Source organism: Acartia tonsa, chromosome 4 (genome assembly GCF_053477335.1).
Source record: "Acartia tonsa isolate MP-2025a chromosome 4, ASM5347733v1, whole genome shotgun sequence".
NCBI lineage: Eukaryota > Metazoa > Arthropoda > Copepoda > Calanoida > Acartiidae > Acartia > Acartia tonsa.
In genome coordinates this window covers 50,963,603-50,981,779 of record NC_137263.1, presented here as the reverse complement: position 1 = coordinate 50,981,779, position 18,177 = coordinate 50,963,603, and the positions used below count along the sequence as shown (strand labels likewise).

At 34.3% G+C, this 18,177-nt stretch overlaps 2 protein-coding genes across 2 annotated transcripts; both read right to left on the bottom strand.

Annotated features, from left to right (window-relative positions):
- Positions 1-1,144: 1,144 nt before the first annotated feature.
- LOC145317643 (uncharacterized) lies at positions 1,145-9,945 on the bottom strand. Its single transcript, XM_080158799.1, has 10 exons — positions 8,843-9,945; positions 8,241-8,424; positions 7,760-7,871; positions 7,092-7,472; positions 6,434-6,716; positions 6,003-6,156; positions 5,486-5,639; positions 3,158-5,173; positions 2,686-2,819; positions 1,145-2,035 (listed from the first exon to the last, which is right to left on the bottom strand). Exons 1-10 carry the CDS (start codon positions 9,915-9,917, stop codon positions 1,816-1,818), a joined length of 4,713 nt encoding a protein of 1,570 aa, XP_080014925.1. The 5' UTR covers positions 9,918-9,945; the 3' UTR covers positions 1,145-1,815.
- On the bottom strand, positions 9,917-17,785 carry Pi3K59F (phosphatidylinositol 3-kinase 59F). Its single transcript, XM_080158800.1, has 18 exons — positions 17,706-17,785; positions 17,566-17,641; positions 17,128-17,276; positions 16,786-16,901; positions 16,642-16,706; positions 16,351-16,416; positions 15,997-16,276; positions 15,540-15,916; positions 15,346-15,436; positions 14,820-14,865; positions 14,067-14,259; positions 13,647-13,844; positions 13,200-13,427; positions 12,575-12,741; positions 12,161-12,304; positions 11,569-11,709; positions 11,101-11,230; positions 9,917-10,468 (listed from the first exon to the last, which is right to left on the bottom strand). Exons 1-18 carry the CDS (start codon positions 17,753-17,755, stop codon positions 10,334-10,336), a joined length of 2,652 nt encoding a protein of 883 aa, XP_080014926.1. The 5' UTR covers positions 17,756-17,785; the 3' UTR covers positions 9,917-10,333.
- Positions 17,786-18,177: the final 392 nt, after the last annotated feature.

Below are 18,177 nucleotides of genomic sequence, written 5' to 3'. Positions count from 1 at the left end.
CAAGCTAATTGCTGTAATATACGTCTTTAGTATGGCTCAGATTCAGTCTTAAAACAGCCGAAATACGTTAGATCCGATGCCAAATTGGAAAAGATGTTATAATGAACCGAAATTTATGATAAAAGCTGAAATGACACATGCCTGTTTCTTTCTTTCTTCTTGTCACACTTATTCTCGTCTTTGTTCTGAAATTATAATTTTTATGAAACAAACGCAGGAGTTACAAACGTCGGAGTGGACACTAACCTAAAGTAATTTAAACCATCTTAAAGGATTTTTTAAAATGCCTAACCCCTGCGGGGAGCTTATTTGTATATTCATATCCTAACCTAACCTGTATATAAATACTTAATTAACTCAATATTTTAGACACTCTTGCTTTTGTCCTAATGCGTTTGTCCTGGAACCCTACATTCGAGCCTCTTATAAATTGTTGAATCAGTAATGTAAAATTTTCTGTGATCTAGTAAAGATCATCCAATTTTTTTGAGTTGTGGAATAGATAGCGGATTCGGATTCTTAATTGGTAGGCTAAAACTAGCGTCTTGAGTTTTTTCTTTCAACTCCCCCTTTTTGAAGGCAAAGATTATCATCATATTATTTTTGGACGGATTCTTGTCCAAAAATTTGACGGATTGCCGTCCCTAGTATGAAGGCATAAATATTATTTTCGGATCAAGTGCAGTTCACGGTAAAATATTCCTGGTAACGAATTTTTCCAAAAATCTATGAATTTTAAAGGCTGCTAGCTGCCAAACGGCTAAACGTACAGCTCATACCCGCACACCGTTTTAAGCGACAAATAATCTGGAATAGTCATAAATCAATAATGCACAATTATCTCGCAATGCAGAGAAATGCGCGTTTTTTCTTCAGTGAAGCTTTCCCTTTGCATAATTGGATCTTTGCTATTCCAGATTATTTGTAGGGCTTCTTCTGCCGCTTAAAACGGTGTGCGGGCATGATCTGTACGTTCAGCAGTTTGGCAGCTAGCAGCCTTTAAAATTCATAGATTTTTGGAAATATTTGTTACCAGGAATATTTTACCGTCAACTGCAGTTGATCTTTATTTTCATACAAAAAAAAGAACTTACCAAAGAAACAGATAAAGAGGCCTCATCGTCCAAAGTTCTCTCCATTTTCATTCTGCAAACATTTGGTACAATTTATTTAAACTTGCAAATAGGTATACAAGATTGACTAACAAAAATTAAACAGCGTCAAGCTAAACCAAATAATTCTTTTTTATATGATTATTAGATAAAACTAAAGACTACTTTTAAAAACTTTAAATAATTTTTTTGTGGGCATGGGGAACAATTAAATATACAATTAATTTTAAAACAATATTAATTCAATAAAACAAAATTATGGTAAGTTTAACCTAGTGTGTCAAGTTATAAATTTGATTTCTTTGTCAGAATGAATAATTTATTAATAAAAAGTTTGATTTGTTTACCAAAAACAATTACATTGTCATTACTTATCAAGTAAGGATGAAATTTTATCTCAGCTTTTATTTTAGACGAAATATATTGTTGTCGAGATATGATGAATAATCAGGGATCTAGAGGGATAAGACAATGGTTGATAAATTGTTGTACATCACAAATGATGATACACAGAATTACCCCTTCTGCAGATTACAATTAGTGGTTGAAACGTCTGAACACTGAACCAATCAATCAAGATTCAATATTAGTACCCAAAGTTGTTTAGCCAACGAATAATGAAACGTTATCATAAATTTTTGGGGACTAGGATAATAAACAGCCCAATGTCCCCTCTCTCCCTGATAAGTAGTAGTAAAGCTAATTAAGGAAGGATATAAACGCCCGAGTAGTCCAAGCCCGACTCTGACATGTACTGTGAGTTCATGTTGTCCGGATTGTTGTTGGCAGGTGTACACATGTAATTTTCTCTAGGGCTCAGAGGCTCAGTGCCAGGCTGGCCAAGACTTGGATTTAGTGCCAGCAGCGGCGGCAAAGAACCAGGAATGTCCTGACGGCCAGGCGGGGATAAAAAGTCTTCATGCCTAAATAAAAAATAAAAGTAAATGTAAATAAAAACATAATATAATTGTTTTTGATGAAATTTTTATTTATCACTAGTGGGGGCGCCCCTAGCATCTGTATTCAAAGGAGTAGGAAAGGACAGAAAAATATCCTAAAATCATCCAAGGACCTAGGTGAAGCTTCCCTTGAATGTAGAACTTAAAAGGTTCAGTAGAACAAAACAACTTACTATATTTTTTAAAAGGAGGATTTAGGGTATTTCAACATGAGAATTTAAGTTTAATCAATTCTTTCAATGGCTTTAAGTGAATCGAATTGGAATTTTCCCGTTTAGTAAAGCAACTTGTATTAAATATATACTCAAAATATTACAGAATTTTCTCGTATTCATTTGAATCCGGTGGATAGGAACCGGTTCTCATGAATACGAAAAAACTATGTCTAGCATCGTATTATATCCAGTTTTCTACGAATATAGAAATGTACAATCATAAGATTAAAACTAGTTTTTTTAGCCGGTGCCTTCGGCACCACGGGGCTAAAAAAACTAGTTTTAATCTTATAATTGTACATTCTATATCCGCGGAAAGCCGTTTATAATACGATACGAGAAATAACTATTTCAATACTTTAAAAAATGTTTAATAATAAATCATTTAAAAATGTTAACCTTGTAAATTTATCTTGTCTTATAAACTTGTTTCTCTTCTCATTGTTATCTTCCGAAGCATCATTTCTTATCATCATATTGAAAGAGTCCAATGGTTCATAGTACATGTTCTGGCGACCAGTATATCCAAGCTCCTGAATAATTACATTATTAAAGGGAATTATATGAATTTCACATGACTATTACCAAACCAAAAAAGCATATTTATATTTAATTGGCCTACCGATTACAAAGAAATATTTCTTCAAAAAGTTCGTATGTGGTTCTTTTTAGTCAACTAGCGGATACGCCCCTAGAAACCTCTAGGAGCATTTGAGGGTAGGTGGTGGTTGACCCATGCCTAATTTATGTTTTAGTTTTAAAAACTTATCAAAAGCTAGATTGTAAAGGAGAACCATATCGGTCCAGTGGTTAGTGAGATCCTTCTCTACAGACAAAGATAATTGTCAATGAGAGGTAATTATTTCATTACCTGTTGTGAACGGAAATTTTCCAACTCCTCCAAATCATTGATACCAGTTCTTGAAGCATCACCTTGCACATTAGAAGAGGCCTGTCTAATAATACCACCTTGGCCACTACCAGAAAACCCTGATCCAGTGTTACTTCTGTGGTTTATACCACCTGAACTATTAACCGGAACTGTTCTAGGCTTCAGAGTTGTCAAGGATTTACTGTAAATTGCAGATGATGTATTAAGGAAGTCATCCCTTGGCGTCGCCATATGTAAAGAGCTTGAGCCAGCAGAGGAGACCATGTGGTTGGATCCTGTGTTGCCTGGTTCCTTGCTGCTCCCGGTTACTGTCAGATCAGCTGGTCCACACTCCAGGGAGGACAAGAGAAACTCTCCAGATGTTGATGTTGCCGGAGCTCCAAGGAATCTGGAGTCTAGTGACTGCATTGAATCGCGTAATAATTGGCGGTCATCAGCACTAAATGTTGTGTCACCGCTATTTCCTTGAGCATTGTCACCTGGACCAGTTGAGTGAGTCATACGTCCTCCACCGGCGCTGCTTCCTGCACCCATAGATGCCTCTAGCGGCATAAAATTCTTGTCAAAATAGTTTCTTTGGTCGTCAGAATATACATCTCTACTGTCCAAATGCTGCTTATCAGCATATGTTTTGTCAATAAAGCCACGATGATCATAATAATCAGCCATGCGTTCATCAAGATGAAGATCCTTATCGGTGTATGTCTTATCCTGGTAATATAACTTTTCTTGGTACATCTTATCATAACCTTTGCTCTCTTTATCATAATAACCACCTCTACTTTCATGCTTTTGCATTTGAAATTGAGAATTAAGCGAAGTATTTTTATTTCCATCATAATCAGACCCGCTAAGCTTTTCAGGTATCATAACCGCACCAGATGAATAATCCATCCTGTCTCCGCCTGTGCTAGAATATGCCCGTAGAATGTCTCTTTCATCATCAGTAAACAGCATGGCAGGTAATCTGTCATTCGAGTTATTACCACCATTGTTTCTATCGTAGTCATTAGAGTTGATGGAACCGCCGCTTACACTTGTATTAACAGCCCCACTATTGCTGGAATAAACTCGCTGTTGTTGATTTATAGGGTCCAGGTATTGGTTGTTATGGTTGCGACTAGAAATACTGCTCATATGTTGTGTTGGTGTGTAGGCTCCTGACTGCATCATGTTGCCACTACCACTGGTGCTGGGCCCACCATAGTGTAGGGACATTCTTGAATTCATTTTGTCATGATTCAAGTCATTAGATTGATAGGGATCATATCTTAATGATGATTGCACACTTGGCAATTGAACACCAGAATATTTCTTTGGTATTTTATAATGTTTTAGCTTGTCATAGTTGCTTTCACTATTGAAAAAATATCTTCTTTGGCTTTCTTTAGTATTCATTAACGTATTGGTATGGAGATTATTTGAACTTGAATGAGAATTGTTTTGATGATGATTTGACATCATTGATGGAAGAGGCCCAACTGAGAATTTTGACTCTTCTTTAACATCCATTCTCGCCTCCATGAGATCTATATTTGTGGAACTGTTTGTACCATAGAAGAAATCCATAGATGATGTATTATTGATAAGTCCAGTGCCAACATTAGTATGCTTTTCTCTAATCTTGTGTTGATTATGATGCATATTATAATCTCCAACTAGGCCATCATCAACTAAACCATTTGTGTTAGAAACAACATTGGTATTAACCGAGGGAACCATTGATTGATCAGATAGTCCAGCGTCATAAGTATTAATATGATCGTCTGTAACATCATTGACCACAGCCATTGCGGGGTCAGCTGGTATAGTATCCGCATGTTGTGACTGCATGTCCTGTGGAGCAAGGGATCCTGAATAGGCAGGTCCACCAACAATGGCCCGCTTGGATGATTCGTATCCGTGAGAGGTGGCAGCAAAATGGCGGTTAAGATGAGATCGGCGTTTGTACTCTTTGCCACAAAAACATTGAAAGCTTCTTAAATCTGTATGAACCTAGAAAATAAATTATCTTTATAAATGTTTCAACAAAAAACATGAACATAAAATATACTATGAAGAATCTAAAGTGACAAGAATATGGCCGATAAATTGATATACATCCTCAATGATTACACACAAAATTACCCCTTCTGTAGTTTAAAATTTACTGTTGAAAAACCCAACTTAACGATCGAAATTCAGCAAAAGTCAGCAAAGTTGCTAAGTAAACTAATAAGAAAACGTTATTGTAAAACTTTGAGGACTAGTGTAATAATCAGTCCATTGTCCCCTCTCTCTCTGGAAGAATCCCCAAGGACAACTTACCGATTGGTGTCGAATAAGCGCATTCTTTAATTTAAATGATTTCTCACACTTTGTGCACTTAAACTTCCTTTCATCCCGATGAACATAAACAGTGTGCTCTTTCAGGTTGTGGTCAGAATTAAATGATTTCCCGCACAACTCACAAACAAATTTTCTAAATATAAAAATAAACAGGTTGATAAGAAGATTGTTTTGTACTAGCGGCCTATACAGACACTTTAAGTAGGGGGTGGGGAAGTGTACCACGCCCCCCATTTTTGATCAAAAAAACTTTTAAATATTTTTTTTTGAGACGTGATATTTTTTTCTACGGACGATTTCTCTTTGGAGGATGAAAACTAGTTAAAAACATTCCCTGAACCTAAGAATAGCTTCACTGTGAAGAAGACAAATATGTGGTCAGCGGCTAGCTACCGTCGCTACAGACAAAAAATGTCTTTACTTTATATAATAGGATTCCTAGGTATGAAGTATCATTAAAACAAAAAAAAATATTTTTTTCTTCTGAAATTTTTACCTGAATTTTTTGTGCCTCTTTTCATGTCTTAGAACTATCTTATAATTACTATTCTGAAAAGGGCAAAATCCACATTTGAATCTTTTCTTTTTCTTTATGGATCCTCCTGCTGGTTTAGTAGGCTTGGGTTCTTCAACCTTTTTCACCTCTGGAACTATAAAAATACACTATTAAAAAAAATAAAAATAAAAAATTTGCATTAAGGGCGTCATTTATTTTTCGCAATATTCCGTTAAATTGTATGCAAGCTTCCAATCATATGAACTTATTAGGTCAAACTGTACTTAATGTAAGTTTAATTATACTATGCGTAAATTAAGTACAGTTTAACCTAATAAGCACATTTGACTGGAAGCTTGCGCCATATTTTACGGATTATTGCGAAAAAAATTACGCTCTTTTTTATACAAGTATCTTGCTCTAAAATTTACCTATATTTTGAGTATTTTGATTTATATTAACAAGAGGTGTGGTTAGTTTTCCAGCTTCTTCCTCTCTGTTATGAATTTGCAGCCGTTTCTTTGACGGGAAACTTTTATCACAGTTTGAGCAGGGGTATTTGTTATGGTCCTTTATATGGTCTTTGTACTGCTGTTTCCTTGCAAATATATCTCCGCAAAGATGGCAGGTGAGCATGCTACTGGCGTGCCCAGACATGTGCTGAGCAAACAGTTCTTCATTTTCCACAATTTCACCACATTTGTTGCACACTTTCTATAATAGTTCACCATATTGTTAACAAAATTGGATATTAAAGAGAATTTGAAAATAAACTAATTCTATTCTAATTGATCCTACTGTTTTACAGTGAGTTCGTCCGTACTTAAGTCTATATGCTTCTACAAGTTTAATTTTATGGCTATTTGGAAAAACTTTCTGGCAAAATGATTTCATCAAAATACCTCTCTAATCAAGCCTTACAAATGTAAGTATTCTAGCAATTTTGCAATATATTTGCATCATTTTTTTAGCTAAAAATCTAAATCAATTTCTGTTTCTTCACTCTATAAATACTGATGTTTGTTTGTCTGGCTGCCGCCTGGTTTGTTAAAGTTCGCCTTTATGATTTTTGTTTTTATTATAGCTTACCTGATCGCCTGTAGCGTGCACGCTATAATGTCTCCAAAGCGACGGCGTTTTCATAAACTTTCGCGGGCAAAATTTACAGTTATAATACTTCTCAGCGGTGAGGGTATTATGCGCTGCGCGCATGTGCGCCACCAGCAGCTTCCGCGTGGCGCACTTGGTCGGGCATTCTTTACAGTCATTCTCCTTGTGGCCCGTCATGTGAGCTTTGTAAGTGAATAGAGTAGCGAACTCTTTATTGCAGTCGTGACAGATGGTATTCTCAGGTACAGATTCAGTTTTGGGCAGGGTGGCGGTGCCTTTCTTCTTGGGTTTTACAACTTTGCGTTTGGTCTGACTGTTGTTTATGTCATTGCTGACACTCTCAGATTTTTCTGGTTTCAGCTAATAAATAGAATTAAGTAATAAAGTGTTGTAATAAATTAAATATATGTTACATCAATAAATGGTAAGTGATTAATTTCAGGAATCTAAAGGGATAAGACAACGGCTGATAAATTGATGTACATTCCCTACAATGATATACAAATTTTCCTCTTCTATAGACTACGATTAGTGATTAAAAAGCATGGATACTCAACTTAATGAACAAATCTATCTACATTCCATAAAAAGCCCCAAAGTTGTTGAGTCAAAGAATAAGAAAACGTTATTATCCATTTAAAGCTTACCTGAGCAATATTTTTGCATTCTGAGTTATGATGTATATTACATTCATTTCCACAAAATTGATTCTTACAAGCTCTACACGTCTGAGGGTAAAAACTTTCAAACATGCCAGCTCTAAAAAAGTAATGGGTTACTATGATAATTTTAATTGTAAAAAGAAATATCCTTTTATAAAAAATGGTATGATGCGTATGTGTATGAGTGTACAAAAATATCTTGCTAAGCACTTGACTTCCTTTGTTAAGGTCTGTTTTATTTAGGGGAGGGTAGACCAACCTACTTTGGCAAATTGGATCAATGAAACACTGTCTCAACAGATTGTTTCCTTTTTGTTTAAATGAAAATAAAATGTAGACGAAGGAGGACCAACACACTATATAATACACTAAAGTATTGCATTGATTTAAATAAATAAAAATATTTTCTCTTACAGTCAAAAAAATGGTTTATAACTTACAACAGATATAAAAATAAAATACTTACGTTTTAAAGCAAAGATGGCATTTGATTTCACTAACTTGCACTACAGAAAATTCTGGTTGAATTGAAAATAATGAATCAGCCTGTTCTTCTAAAGGTGAGGACAGGGGTTCATTATTATTATTATTAGGATTAGAATTAGATATCACAGTCTCTTTGCTTTCATCAACCAGTTCTTCGTCAATACCTTAATAAAAAAAATGTGAGAAATGTTATTTAACACGAAAATTAGGTAAGAGAATATGAAGCATATTCAAAACAATAAAAATTAAATAATTTTTGAAACTTAACTTTAAGTTTAAACCTTATATAATTATCAATTTTATGAATACTAGCGGCTACGCCCCTAAACGCCTCTAGGGGCAATTTAGGAGGGTGTAGTTGAATTCGATAACCCAATTTTTATTTTAGATTTAAAAGAATTTTTTTAGGGGGGAAGAGGGGAGGTTAGTGGTACCCTCCTCAAAAATAGTTATAAACCTTCCCAGAACCTACCCTATAAAAAAGAACCATATCAGTTCAGCGGTAATCGATATCCTTCCGTACAAACAAAAAGATAGACATCCTGTTACTTTATTAAAAGGATTTGAATACTGCAACAATACCTTGAGGAGTTGACATAGGAACATCCAAATTGGTGGAATTGTCGGCCATTATGTTAGTACTATCACAAGAATTCATCAAGCCTGGCAGCTGCGGCATTAGCAAGTTGGACATAGACGTATGTTGAGAAGTAACCTGATGAAGATCGTCAAGAATATGCTGGTCCCAGTCATCTTCTCCTTCTTCTACTTCTTGGTTAACAAAGCCCGTGTCAATATGATCATCACCGCCACCAGGACCATCAACTTCATCATTTCCGCTATCATCACTATTGGCAGCAGCAAGCCTGCTACTCATCTTTCCAATTTCATCCAGGATTGCTTGATTTTCTGTTTCATCATTTACTGCACTACTACACATTTGATCATCAGTCGATTGTTCGGCTTGCTGCATTTCATACTCAGCTTCTTTGGTTTCGGTATTATCATCCATAACACTTTGAAAAGTATCTGAATTATTATAGGATAAAAATGTTTGCTGATTTTCTTTTCCTTTATTTTCCTCGCCTGGAAGAGATTTATTCTCTAGAGTTTGACTCTTATGTTTTGTTGAACTGATTACTTCACCTTCATTTGATGCTGTAACTGTATCCGCGGACAAGGAATTGTTATCAACCTCCGTGTAACTGGAATTTGAGGCTTCAAGAAGATCTACATTTTCTTCCGATGGGCATTTCTGGTTTGTGACCATAGTATGATTTAATTTGCTTTGATTGTCTGTATTCTGCACCAAGCCTGCATTGTTGCTAGGAGGTGGTGACAGCTGTTGGGTGTGCGGCAGTTGTTGTTGTTGAGGAGCAACATTTTTCATCAAGTCAAAAGTTTTGGCAACCTGTGACACTGGTATTTCTGCCAGGGATTGATTTGCATGCAGAAGGCTGGAATATATTGCTGGCGGACACGGAGCAGGCGGCAGCGGGTGACCGCTTGTCAGGTTGGAGTAATGATTAGCGGAGTTACGCAAAATTAGCACCGCCTTCTCTCTTTCCTCCTTCGGCAGTTTGTCAATGATGTACAATAACTTTTTAAGGTGCCACTCGAAAACGTCAAGTGTAACCTCTTTTCCCCCCGCCCCCATTTTGTCTGAAATAAATGAAAATTTTTATCAAGGTATAGTTCTATCACAGATAAAGTCATAAAATGATACGCAATCTAAAGATAAATAATATAGAAAGATATTTTTTCATTCCACATAAACCAATATAAACACACATGTATATTGTATAAAACAAACAAAATTTAAATCATGGTAACATTAGGTAACAATAAATCAAACGAAATTCAGACAAAAGATTGTATTTTAGTAATCATAATAATATTTTTATCAAACAGAAAATAAACTGAATAAAAGAGGATTCACTTGTATTTAATGCCATATTTTTAATTTTAAAGTTATTTTAAAAGTATCAGATCAATTCATATTTAAAAGCACTACCTATCAATTCATAATTAAGAATTTAAAATCTAATGATTGGTAAAAAAATCCTGTGTAAATTATTTCCGCATGTACTGAGCCAAGTAGTGAAGCCTCTCCATCATGATGGGCATCAATGACTTGGCTGACACGTCTATAATGTCGGAGATAAATTGGACAGCCTCCTCTTCGTTCAAATCAAGACGGAACTTATCCTAAAATTTTGCTTAATTATTTTGAATATTCTCATATATTTCTTTTTTAAAGCTGGAATATTATGTTTAAAATTCTATTCTCTATAATAAAATTTGCAAAAAAAAAAATAAGATGCAAGGGTGGGGAGCAGGTATTTGTTACCTCCTTCCGTGCCCACAAAAAAAGGCAAGAACGTCCCTTTTTCATTAATATATATATTGTTTGTGATTTACTCCTTCTTCGGAAGAACTGACTAGTATTTTTTTTAAAGTAGAACATCAAAACTAAGGAAAGAATATAAATTATAGTCATTTCCAGTATCGAATTAAACCCGATTAATATTCGGTGGATTAGAACCGGCTCCCAGCCATACTGAAAAATTATGTATGGCGTCGTATTACTTCAGTTTTGTACGATTATAAAAATGTACAATCATAAGATTAAAACCATTTTTTTAGTCCGTGCCTTTGGCATCTCGGGGCTACAAAAACGTAGGCCTATGCTAACAAAACTGGTTATATTTTCATATTCTTGGAAAACTGTATGTAATACGAAACGATACTTGAGTTTTCAGTGTGGCTTGGAACTAGCACTAATTCAGCGGATATAATCAGAATCCATACTGGAAAATTATATTTTAGCTTATCTTTACCTGAACCTTGCGCACCGTCTTATCAGGCTCCAGAGCAATATCCGGGACGCTAGCATCCACCATCAGTCCAAACAGGTTCAGTATCAGGTTGGCGTGGCGGCGCAGATACAAGAAAGCTGTGTAACACTCCCTAAATTAGATTAAACAATGGAGTGTTTAGGTTTTGCAAAGAGGGTGTACTAAGCTCACTCAAAACTTTTGACAACCACATTAGCAGTTTTAAAGGGGTACACAAAAACAGGAATAAATAATAATGAACACTCTTACTTTTATTTTTTTTTTAGAAAACTGTCTGTGATAATATGCTAATTAAACATTAAGACATAACAATTTAAAAGTTACTCTACACATTGCTTTAGAAATGTAGGTATAATACCTATACATACTCTTGAAATTTCAGAGATTTGATATATTTTTTAAAAAGCTACGCTTACATTTATGGAAAAAAATCATGAATGTATTTTTAACCTTCTAAATTGTTGATAATATTCTGTATCATCGCCACCAAACCCTTCGATCATTTCTTTGCTGAGCTTCATTGGAGGAGGCATGGGCTTAGGATCACTGCCCAGGATGTAGCCAAAGTCAATATGCAACAGTTTACCATTTCTAAAAAAAATTAAATCAAATTGTGTTTTCTCATTCTTTAAAAAGTATTTCCTGGTCTTGGCAATGAGGTTTTATACAAGAAAAAGTATATCATTAGGCATCTATGTCAGAACTGAATAAGCAGAATATATTCGCTTATAATATTGTACTTTGTTGTCCTAGGAATCAGCATTCCAATAATCAGATGAATAGGATAAATAGTAAATACCTATATAATATGATATAAAAAAAATTTTGTCAAAAATTTAAAAATCAACATGTTTGAAATGGACGTACGTACTTGCTGGTAAGAATTATAGAGTTGCTACGCTTTCTATATCGTCCCTAACTGTTATAGGAATCATCATGCAAAGTTTAAAAACAATAGGGCAGTTCTAACATGACTAAATTAACGAAAAGAGCTAAATGTTCCGGACGTACCTTTAAAAGTAACAAACGGTACCAAAAATACCTTGTAAGCATAAGATTATCCAGATGCCTATCTCCAACACCCAGAAGGTAAGTTATGACACAATAACCAGCACAACTCTTTGCATAGTTATCCATACACTCAGCAGAAACTCCATAAGGTCCACTCTCTTGCCCATTGTATTTTCTAAAATCAAAATAGACCCATTTCTAACAGGAAGGAAGGGAACAATGGGCTGTTTATTACCCTAGTCCCAAACGTTTTATAATAACATTTTTGTGTTCGTTGGCTTAGCAACTTTGGGGACTTTAGTTAATTTTGTTTGGTTGGTTTATTAATTTGGGTGTTAAAACGTTTCAACCAGCTACAGAAGGGTTAATTTTGTGTATAATCATTGGGGATGTACATCAATTTATCAGCCATTGTCTTATCCCTTTAGATCCCTGACTACTTTACCTTAAGAAATCCAGGATTGTCCCCTCATTTCTAAGTATATCAGCAATGCCCGTGGCATCAACAAACTCGACCATTCCAAATTTTGATGATGTTGCCAGCACACGGTAAGGTGACAAGCGCAGGTCAAGATTCTCACGTCTCAACAGCTGATCCATCAGCGTGATCATCTAAGATAACAACAATTGTGGCAACGTCCATATTTTTTTGTCAGTGGGACATCTCCTCCCCCCCCCCCCCTTATTGATTATACGCTGCACTAAAGAATGCTTTTTATTTCGTTGAACAAAATTTTTGCTGAAATGAGGAAATTTCTTTAAACGTATGGACCATTAGAGAAAAAGAGGGGACAATGGGCGGTTTATTAAACTATTAATCAGATAAAGTTTTATTATAACGTTTCTTTATTCGTTGGCTTAACACCTTTGGGGACTTAAGTGATTTTTGATTGGTTGGTTAATTGAGTGTTCGAACGTTTCAACCACTAAAGGAATTTAATCTACAGATGGGGTAATTTTGTGTATCATCATTAGGGATGGACATCATTTATCGGCCATTATCTTATCACTTTAAATCCCTGATACAGACCATATCCTAGTCTTAGAGTAACTGATCAAACTATTTTTACCTGTAAAACTAACTGATCTTGTCTGAGATCATCACCAAGTTTAAAAATGGCTACATACTTGTGACCACCCTCTGTAAGAAAGGTTATTTTGGCAGGCATGAGGGAGGACTTAAAGAGTGTAGATTGGTCAGCGACAACACCAACAATCTTCACAGAGGGGTCCAGAGGAAAGGGGATTGCTTCAAAGATTTTAAAAGAAAAGATTTCTGATGATTCTTGCAATAAGGCCTAAAAAGAGTTTCGTTATTAAATATGCCCATAAGTTGCAATATTAAGATTATATCAATAAAAAAAACTACTAAAGTAACAATTTTAATGCAATAAAAATCAAATGGCATTCGTCTTAAAAAACTTTCAGTGACGCAAGAAAAAAAAGAGCAAATGCGCTACTAAAATGCTTAGAGAATATATTCCATCTCTTTTGTGACTTTTGAAATAGCAACAAACCTGCAATTTATCAATCTTTTTTACTCTGCTGCCAGATTCCCTGGCAACAGCTTTCAATAGATTTACAATTTTATCCATGAACCCGTGCTGGCGATCCAGAAACGCCCTGCGTTCTTTCAGCTCCAAGTCTGGGCTGGTCTCTAGAGCCGAGAGAAATTGTTTGATCACCCATCTGTACATCTTTTGAACAGACTCGTCCTGATATAAGTATTTATATTTAAAATACGCATATGCATATGAATAAATTAGCAATCAATGGATGATTCCAGTCTTTTGAGCAAATACATTTTTTCCAGTGCATCATATTTAAAAAACTCATTGACAGAAAAATAGGTTTTTTTCAGAAAATGTGTTATTACTTATACACAATTTTTTTTTTGAAAAAAATAATGGTATCGTCAAATCTAACTGAAGACAAACCTTTTTCATTCCACCGTCCAAATCTTCCACTTCAATATAAAGATACCAGTAGAGATAATTTGCCAGGTTGGAGTTGTATGCAGCCCTCCGTATCAAGAATGATGCAAGGCTTGTATTTTCTTCCGATGTGTCAAGGACATTGGCTATGGTTGATTGTTCAACTGACTGGGCTACAGGAGGTGTGTCCTCTTCGCTAGAAATATATGTTGGAATTTATTTTCTCGTATTCATTCGAATCCGGTGAATAGGAACCGGTTCTCATCCATACGAAAAAACTATGTCTAGCATCGTATTATATCCAGCTTTCTACGAATATAGAAATGTACAATCATAAGATTAAACCAGTTTTTTTAGCCGGTGCCTTCGGCACCCCGGGGCTAAAAAAACTAGTTTTAATCTCATAATTGTACTTTCTATATCCGCGGAAAGCCGTTTATAATACGATGCGAGAAATAACTATTCCAATATGGCTACGAAACCGATTAATTTCCGCTGGATAAGCCCGGGCCTTCACCCCCTTTGGAACTAACAAAACTGGTTTTAATTTTACAATTTTTATTTTACTATCCGCGAAAAGCTGTTTTTAATACGATGCGATAAATAACTATTCTTTATTCAACGCTCTAATTCCAAGGTTCATGATTGTCATTAAATGTATACCTAGGTATTATAAACTATAAAAAAAACACGAACGTATTAATAACTTCTAAGCTGCAATATTTAATGAAATGTATGAATTATTTATAAAAATACCTGCTATCAAGCAATCTGTCTTCTTCAGTTGGGTCAGAATAAGAATCTAAATACATTCAATAATATTAATATTAAATAAAATTGATAACTTGCTTTATTAACAGTTAACTTAGGCAAAATATTATATTTTGACTCCAGACAAACCCGAAACCCTTCTCTCCATTTCTCTTTTTGAGGAGAAAAAAAACATCTTATTTAAATTAAGTTTTGAAAATTCTTAACATAAAGAAAAGGTGTTAGTTTGGTTTACTTTTAAAAACAATGAATTTTATATTAGTTATTTATCGCATCGTATTACAGACAGCTTTCCGTGGATATTAAAATAAAAAATTATAAGATAAAAACCAATTTTATAAACCCCGGTTGCCGAAGGCCCAAGGTACAAAACTGGTATTAATTTAATGATTTTTATTTAAATATTCTTGGAAAATTGTCTGTAATACGATGCATTTTCAGATTGGCTAAGAACCGGTTATAATTCAGCGGATATTAATCGGTTTCGAAGCCATACTGAAAGGAAGTTTACCCGTGGTTGGAGTAGATGAAAGTGAAATATTTTCATATTTCAAGGCTTGGACTAGTTGAAGCAAATAAAATTGGAGGTCACCATCAGAAGCCTGCAAAATAAATGTAATTCATGTCTTAATATTTATAAATAAAAAGTAAGTACTAATATTCCCTATTAAAGAATATCTGTTCTAGTTACAAAATCAAATTTACCTGAGACAGCCGTTGAACAGCATATTTTCTCAGGGGCTGGTAAGTAAAATTTGGACCAAACAATTCGAGAGCATCTTCTGGGTCCATCGGGGCCCACTTATTTATCAGCTCCATGGCTTGGGTAGCCTCAGCTTCGGCTGCCCAGTTGACACACTTAACAAATTTTGCCAGGGCCTTCTGGTTGGCCGCAAGATGGTAACGGAATCGCCAAATAAGATCCTGTTCCTCTCTGGTCAGCGGCTGAGTGGTTGGGTAGCTTAGAATAGCGGTAAGCCTGTTTCTTGTTTCAGGGTTTGGTTTTAATTCCCGCTCCATCAATCCAGTTCTGTGGGATCTTGCTAGTTTATAGTGTTTCTTTTCAACCAAGTTGTCCACGCCTAAATCATTTTAAAACATGGTTGAGTTTTATTTTAACTTTTTATTGGCAACATTAAGGAAGTATCAATACAAAACTTACCAATCTCAGGATCAGGAAAAGTGACCAAATCATTTATTTCAGGAAGTTCCACCACAGTCTCTCCATTGGCCTCAAAATACACAATATTTGTGGGTATATCCATATCCATTATCTGCGGAAACTCGACATACAAGAACATTTTTGCAGAATTTGTCTTATCCTTTTGATTGATGCGTTCTATTTCAGCAAATGAAAGTCTGTCAAGCCAATCTACTGCTGGCAGCTTCCCGTTGTGATATTTCTTGCTAAGTTTAACAAGCCTGTGCGACTGCTCTTTTTCCTAAAAGTAATTAAACTTTAAATGAAATATCTTTTATTTTTTTCAAAATTTTTACAATATGAATTGAAGGTAACCTTATCTCTTAGTTTGCCTGGAGTATCACTATTAATTCTTCCATCTGAAGTTCTACCTTCCCAAACCTATAATGAAATGGAATCAAAACATGGTCGTGTAAAAGCATTGAAAATAAGATTTTTACTTTTCTTATAGTATCATGCTATAGAAAACTTCTTTTAAACAATGTGCATATTAACTATAACAAAAAATATTAGTATACAACTTTTCTAATTTTGTGTGACAATATAAGCTATTAGCAACTTTACACATAATAATGAAATCTAATCTGACAAAAAAAAATAATGTACCTGTAAATCCAGCATTCCCTGTCGGAAAAGACCATCTTTAGTAAATATAGAAATAGTAGTTCCTCCTAAATAATAACATCAAAATTTATAAACAAATTGAGGAATTAGAATTTAACTTTAATTAACATGCTAATGTTTTATTACCTATAGGATAGCGGTCATTAGGCCCATTACAATCAAAAATATTTAAACAAAGAACTGCATCTTTCGGAATATCACAGAACTGAATTGGAAGACAAAGCCACTGGTTCCAAGCCCATCTATGAACATAAACATTTGTCATCAAGGTGATAAAATAAATCTAAGGAAACATCAATGCTTACTTTGAATTAACAAGGAACCTATATGAAAAAGAATGCATATCTTTGCTGGTGTATATTTTCTCTCTATCCAATTAACTTTTACCATATCTTATTTTTATGTGTATGAATCATAAAACGTCTGGACATAACAAAGTAAAATCGTAGCTAAAGTATTCATAATAACCTTGTATTAAAATGTTTATAAGGAGCACGGACGGGAATATGAAGTTCTTGATTATCAACCATAACAACAGCTTCAAGAAGAAGGGTGGGAAGCTGGTGACGGGTTTCAGAATTTCTGCCAGCAAAGCGAAGTATTGGATCAGCAATAATCTTTATAAAAAATTATCAAGTTAATATCACATCTATTAAATTATTACAACTATCAAAATCTAAAGAATTCCTTAGACGCTTGAGTATAGGGTAGTCAATACAATATTTTAGATTTTAGTCGTTCATGTAAGTTTTTTTTAGAGGTGATTTATCTTGGAAGGTTTTGGGTACCTCATTTAAAATGGTTATAACATTCCAAGGACATATAACATACTTTATTGTAAAGCAATTAGCGAGATCCCAACAGACTCACATATCCTAATCTAATATTAAATAAAGAAATAAACACCTGCTCATAGCTAGACTTGTTTATATGGCCTTCAAGAGAACCAATCTTTACAGACAAATTAGCTGTTACATCACAACTACAACAATATAAATTAGATAACATAAGATTAATAGCATTTTATTAAAACTATATTTACATACCTATGAACATAATGGAAAAAGTTGCTCATATCTTCCTTAGAATTAGGCATTTTCAAAGTTTTATATCATCTGAAAAATTGTTTAATATCAATGATAAATCTTTGATTTAAATTTAGGTTTCAAAACAGATTCCAATATATATGACTTTTGATAAAAGAACATGTTACGTATATCTTTTATTGTAATTGATTCGATTTAGCTAATAAAGAATTATAAAATGCTTTTTTGATAGCCATTCAGAAGTAAATCTGAAAACTAGCTGTCAAAAACATTACGGGACATTAAATATTTTTTCTAAAAATAAGTTCATACTTAATTATATCATTAATCATGCATTAGAATTCAATTATAATATTCATGTAATATTTCATTTAAAACTAATAATTGCATATCAAAACAACGTCTTTAACTTTAATCTTTTGAATATAATATAAGTCAAGTTTCAAATAATTTATACTTTAAAGGTACATGG

What these genes read in the sequence shown, in the direction of transcription:
- LOC145317643 (XM_080158799.1), bottom strand. Translation starts at nt 9,917, where the DNA reads ATGGGGGCGGGGGGAAAAGAGGTTACACTTGACGTTTTCGAGTGGCAC. An exon ending in AATGCAAAAATATTGCTCAG is followed by an intron (nt 7,473 to 7,759) that starts GTAAGCTTTAAA and finishes TCTATTTATTAG; the next exon opens with CTGAAACCAGAAAAATCTGA. An exon ending in TCAAAATACTCAAAATATAG is followed by an intron (nt 6,157 to 6,433) that starts GTAAATTTTAGA and finishes GTATTTTTATAG; the next exon opens with TTCCAGAGGTGAAAAAGGTT.
- Pi3K59F (XM_080158800.1), bottom strand. Translation starts at nt 17,755, where the DNA reads ATGCCTAATTCTAAGGAAGATATGAGCAACTTTTTCCATTATGTTCAT. An exon ending in AAAAGATTGATAAATTGCAG is followed by an intron (nt 13,428 to 13,646) that starts GTTTGTTGCTAT and finishes AACTCTTTTTAG; the next exon opens with GCCTTATTGCAAGAATCATC. An exon ending in TATTATCAACAATTTAGAAG is followed by an intron (nt 11,231 to 11,568) that starts GTTAAAAATACA and finishes AATCTAATTTAG; the next exon opens with GGAGTGTTACACAGCTTTCT.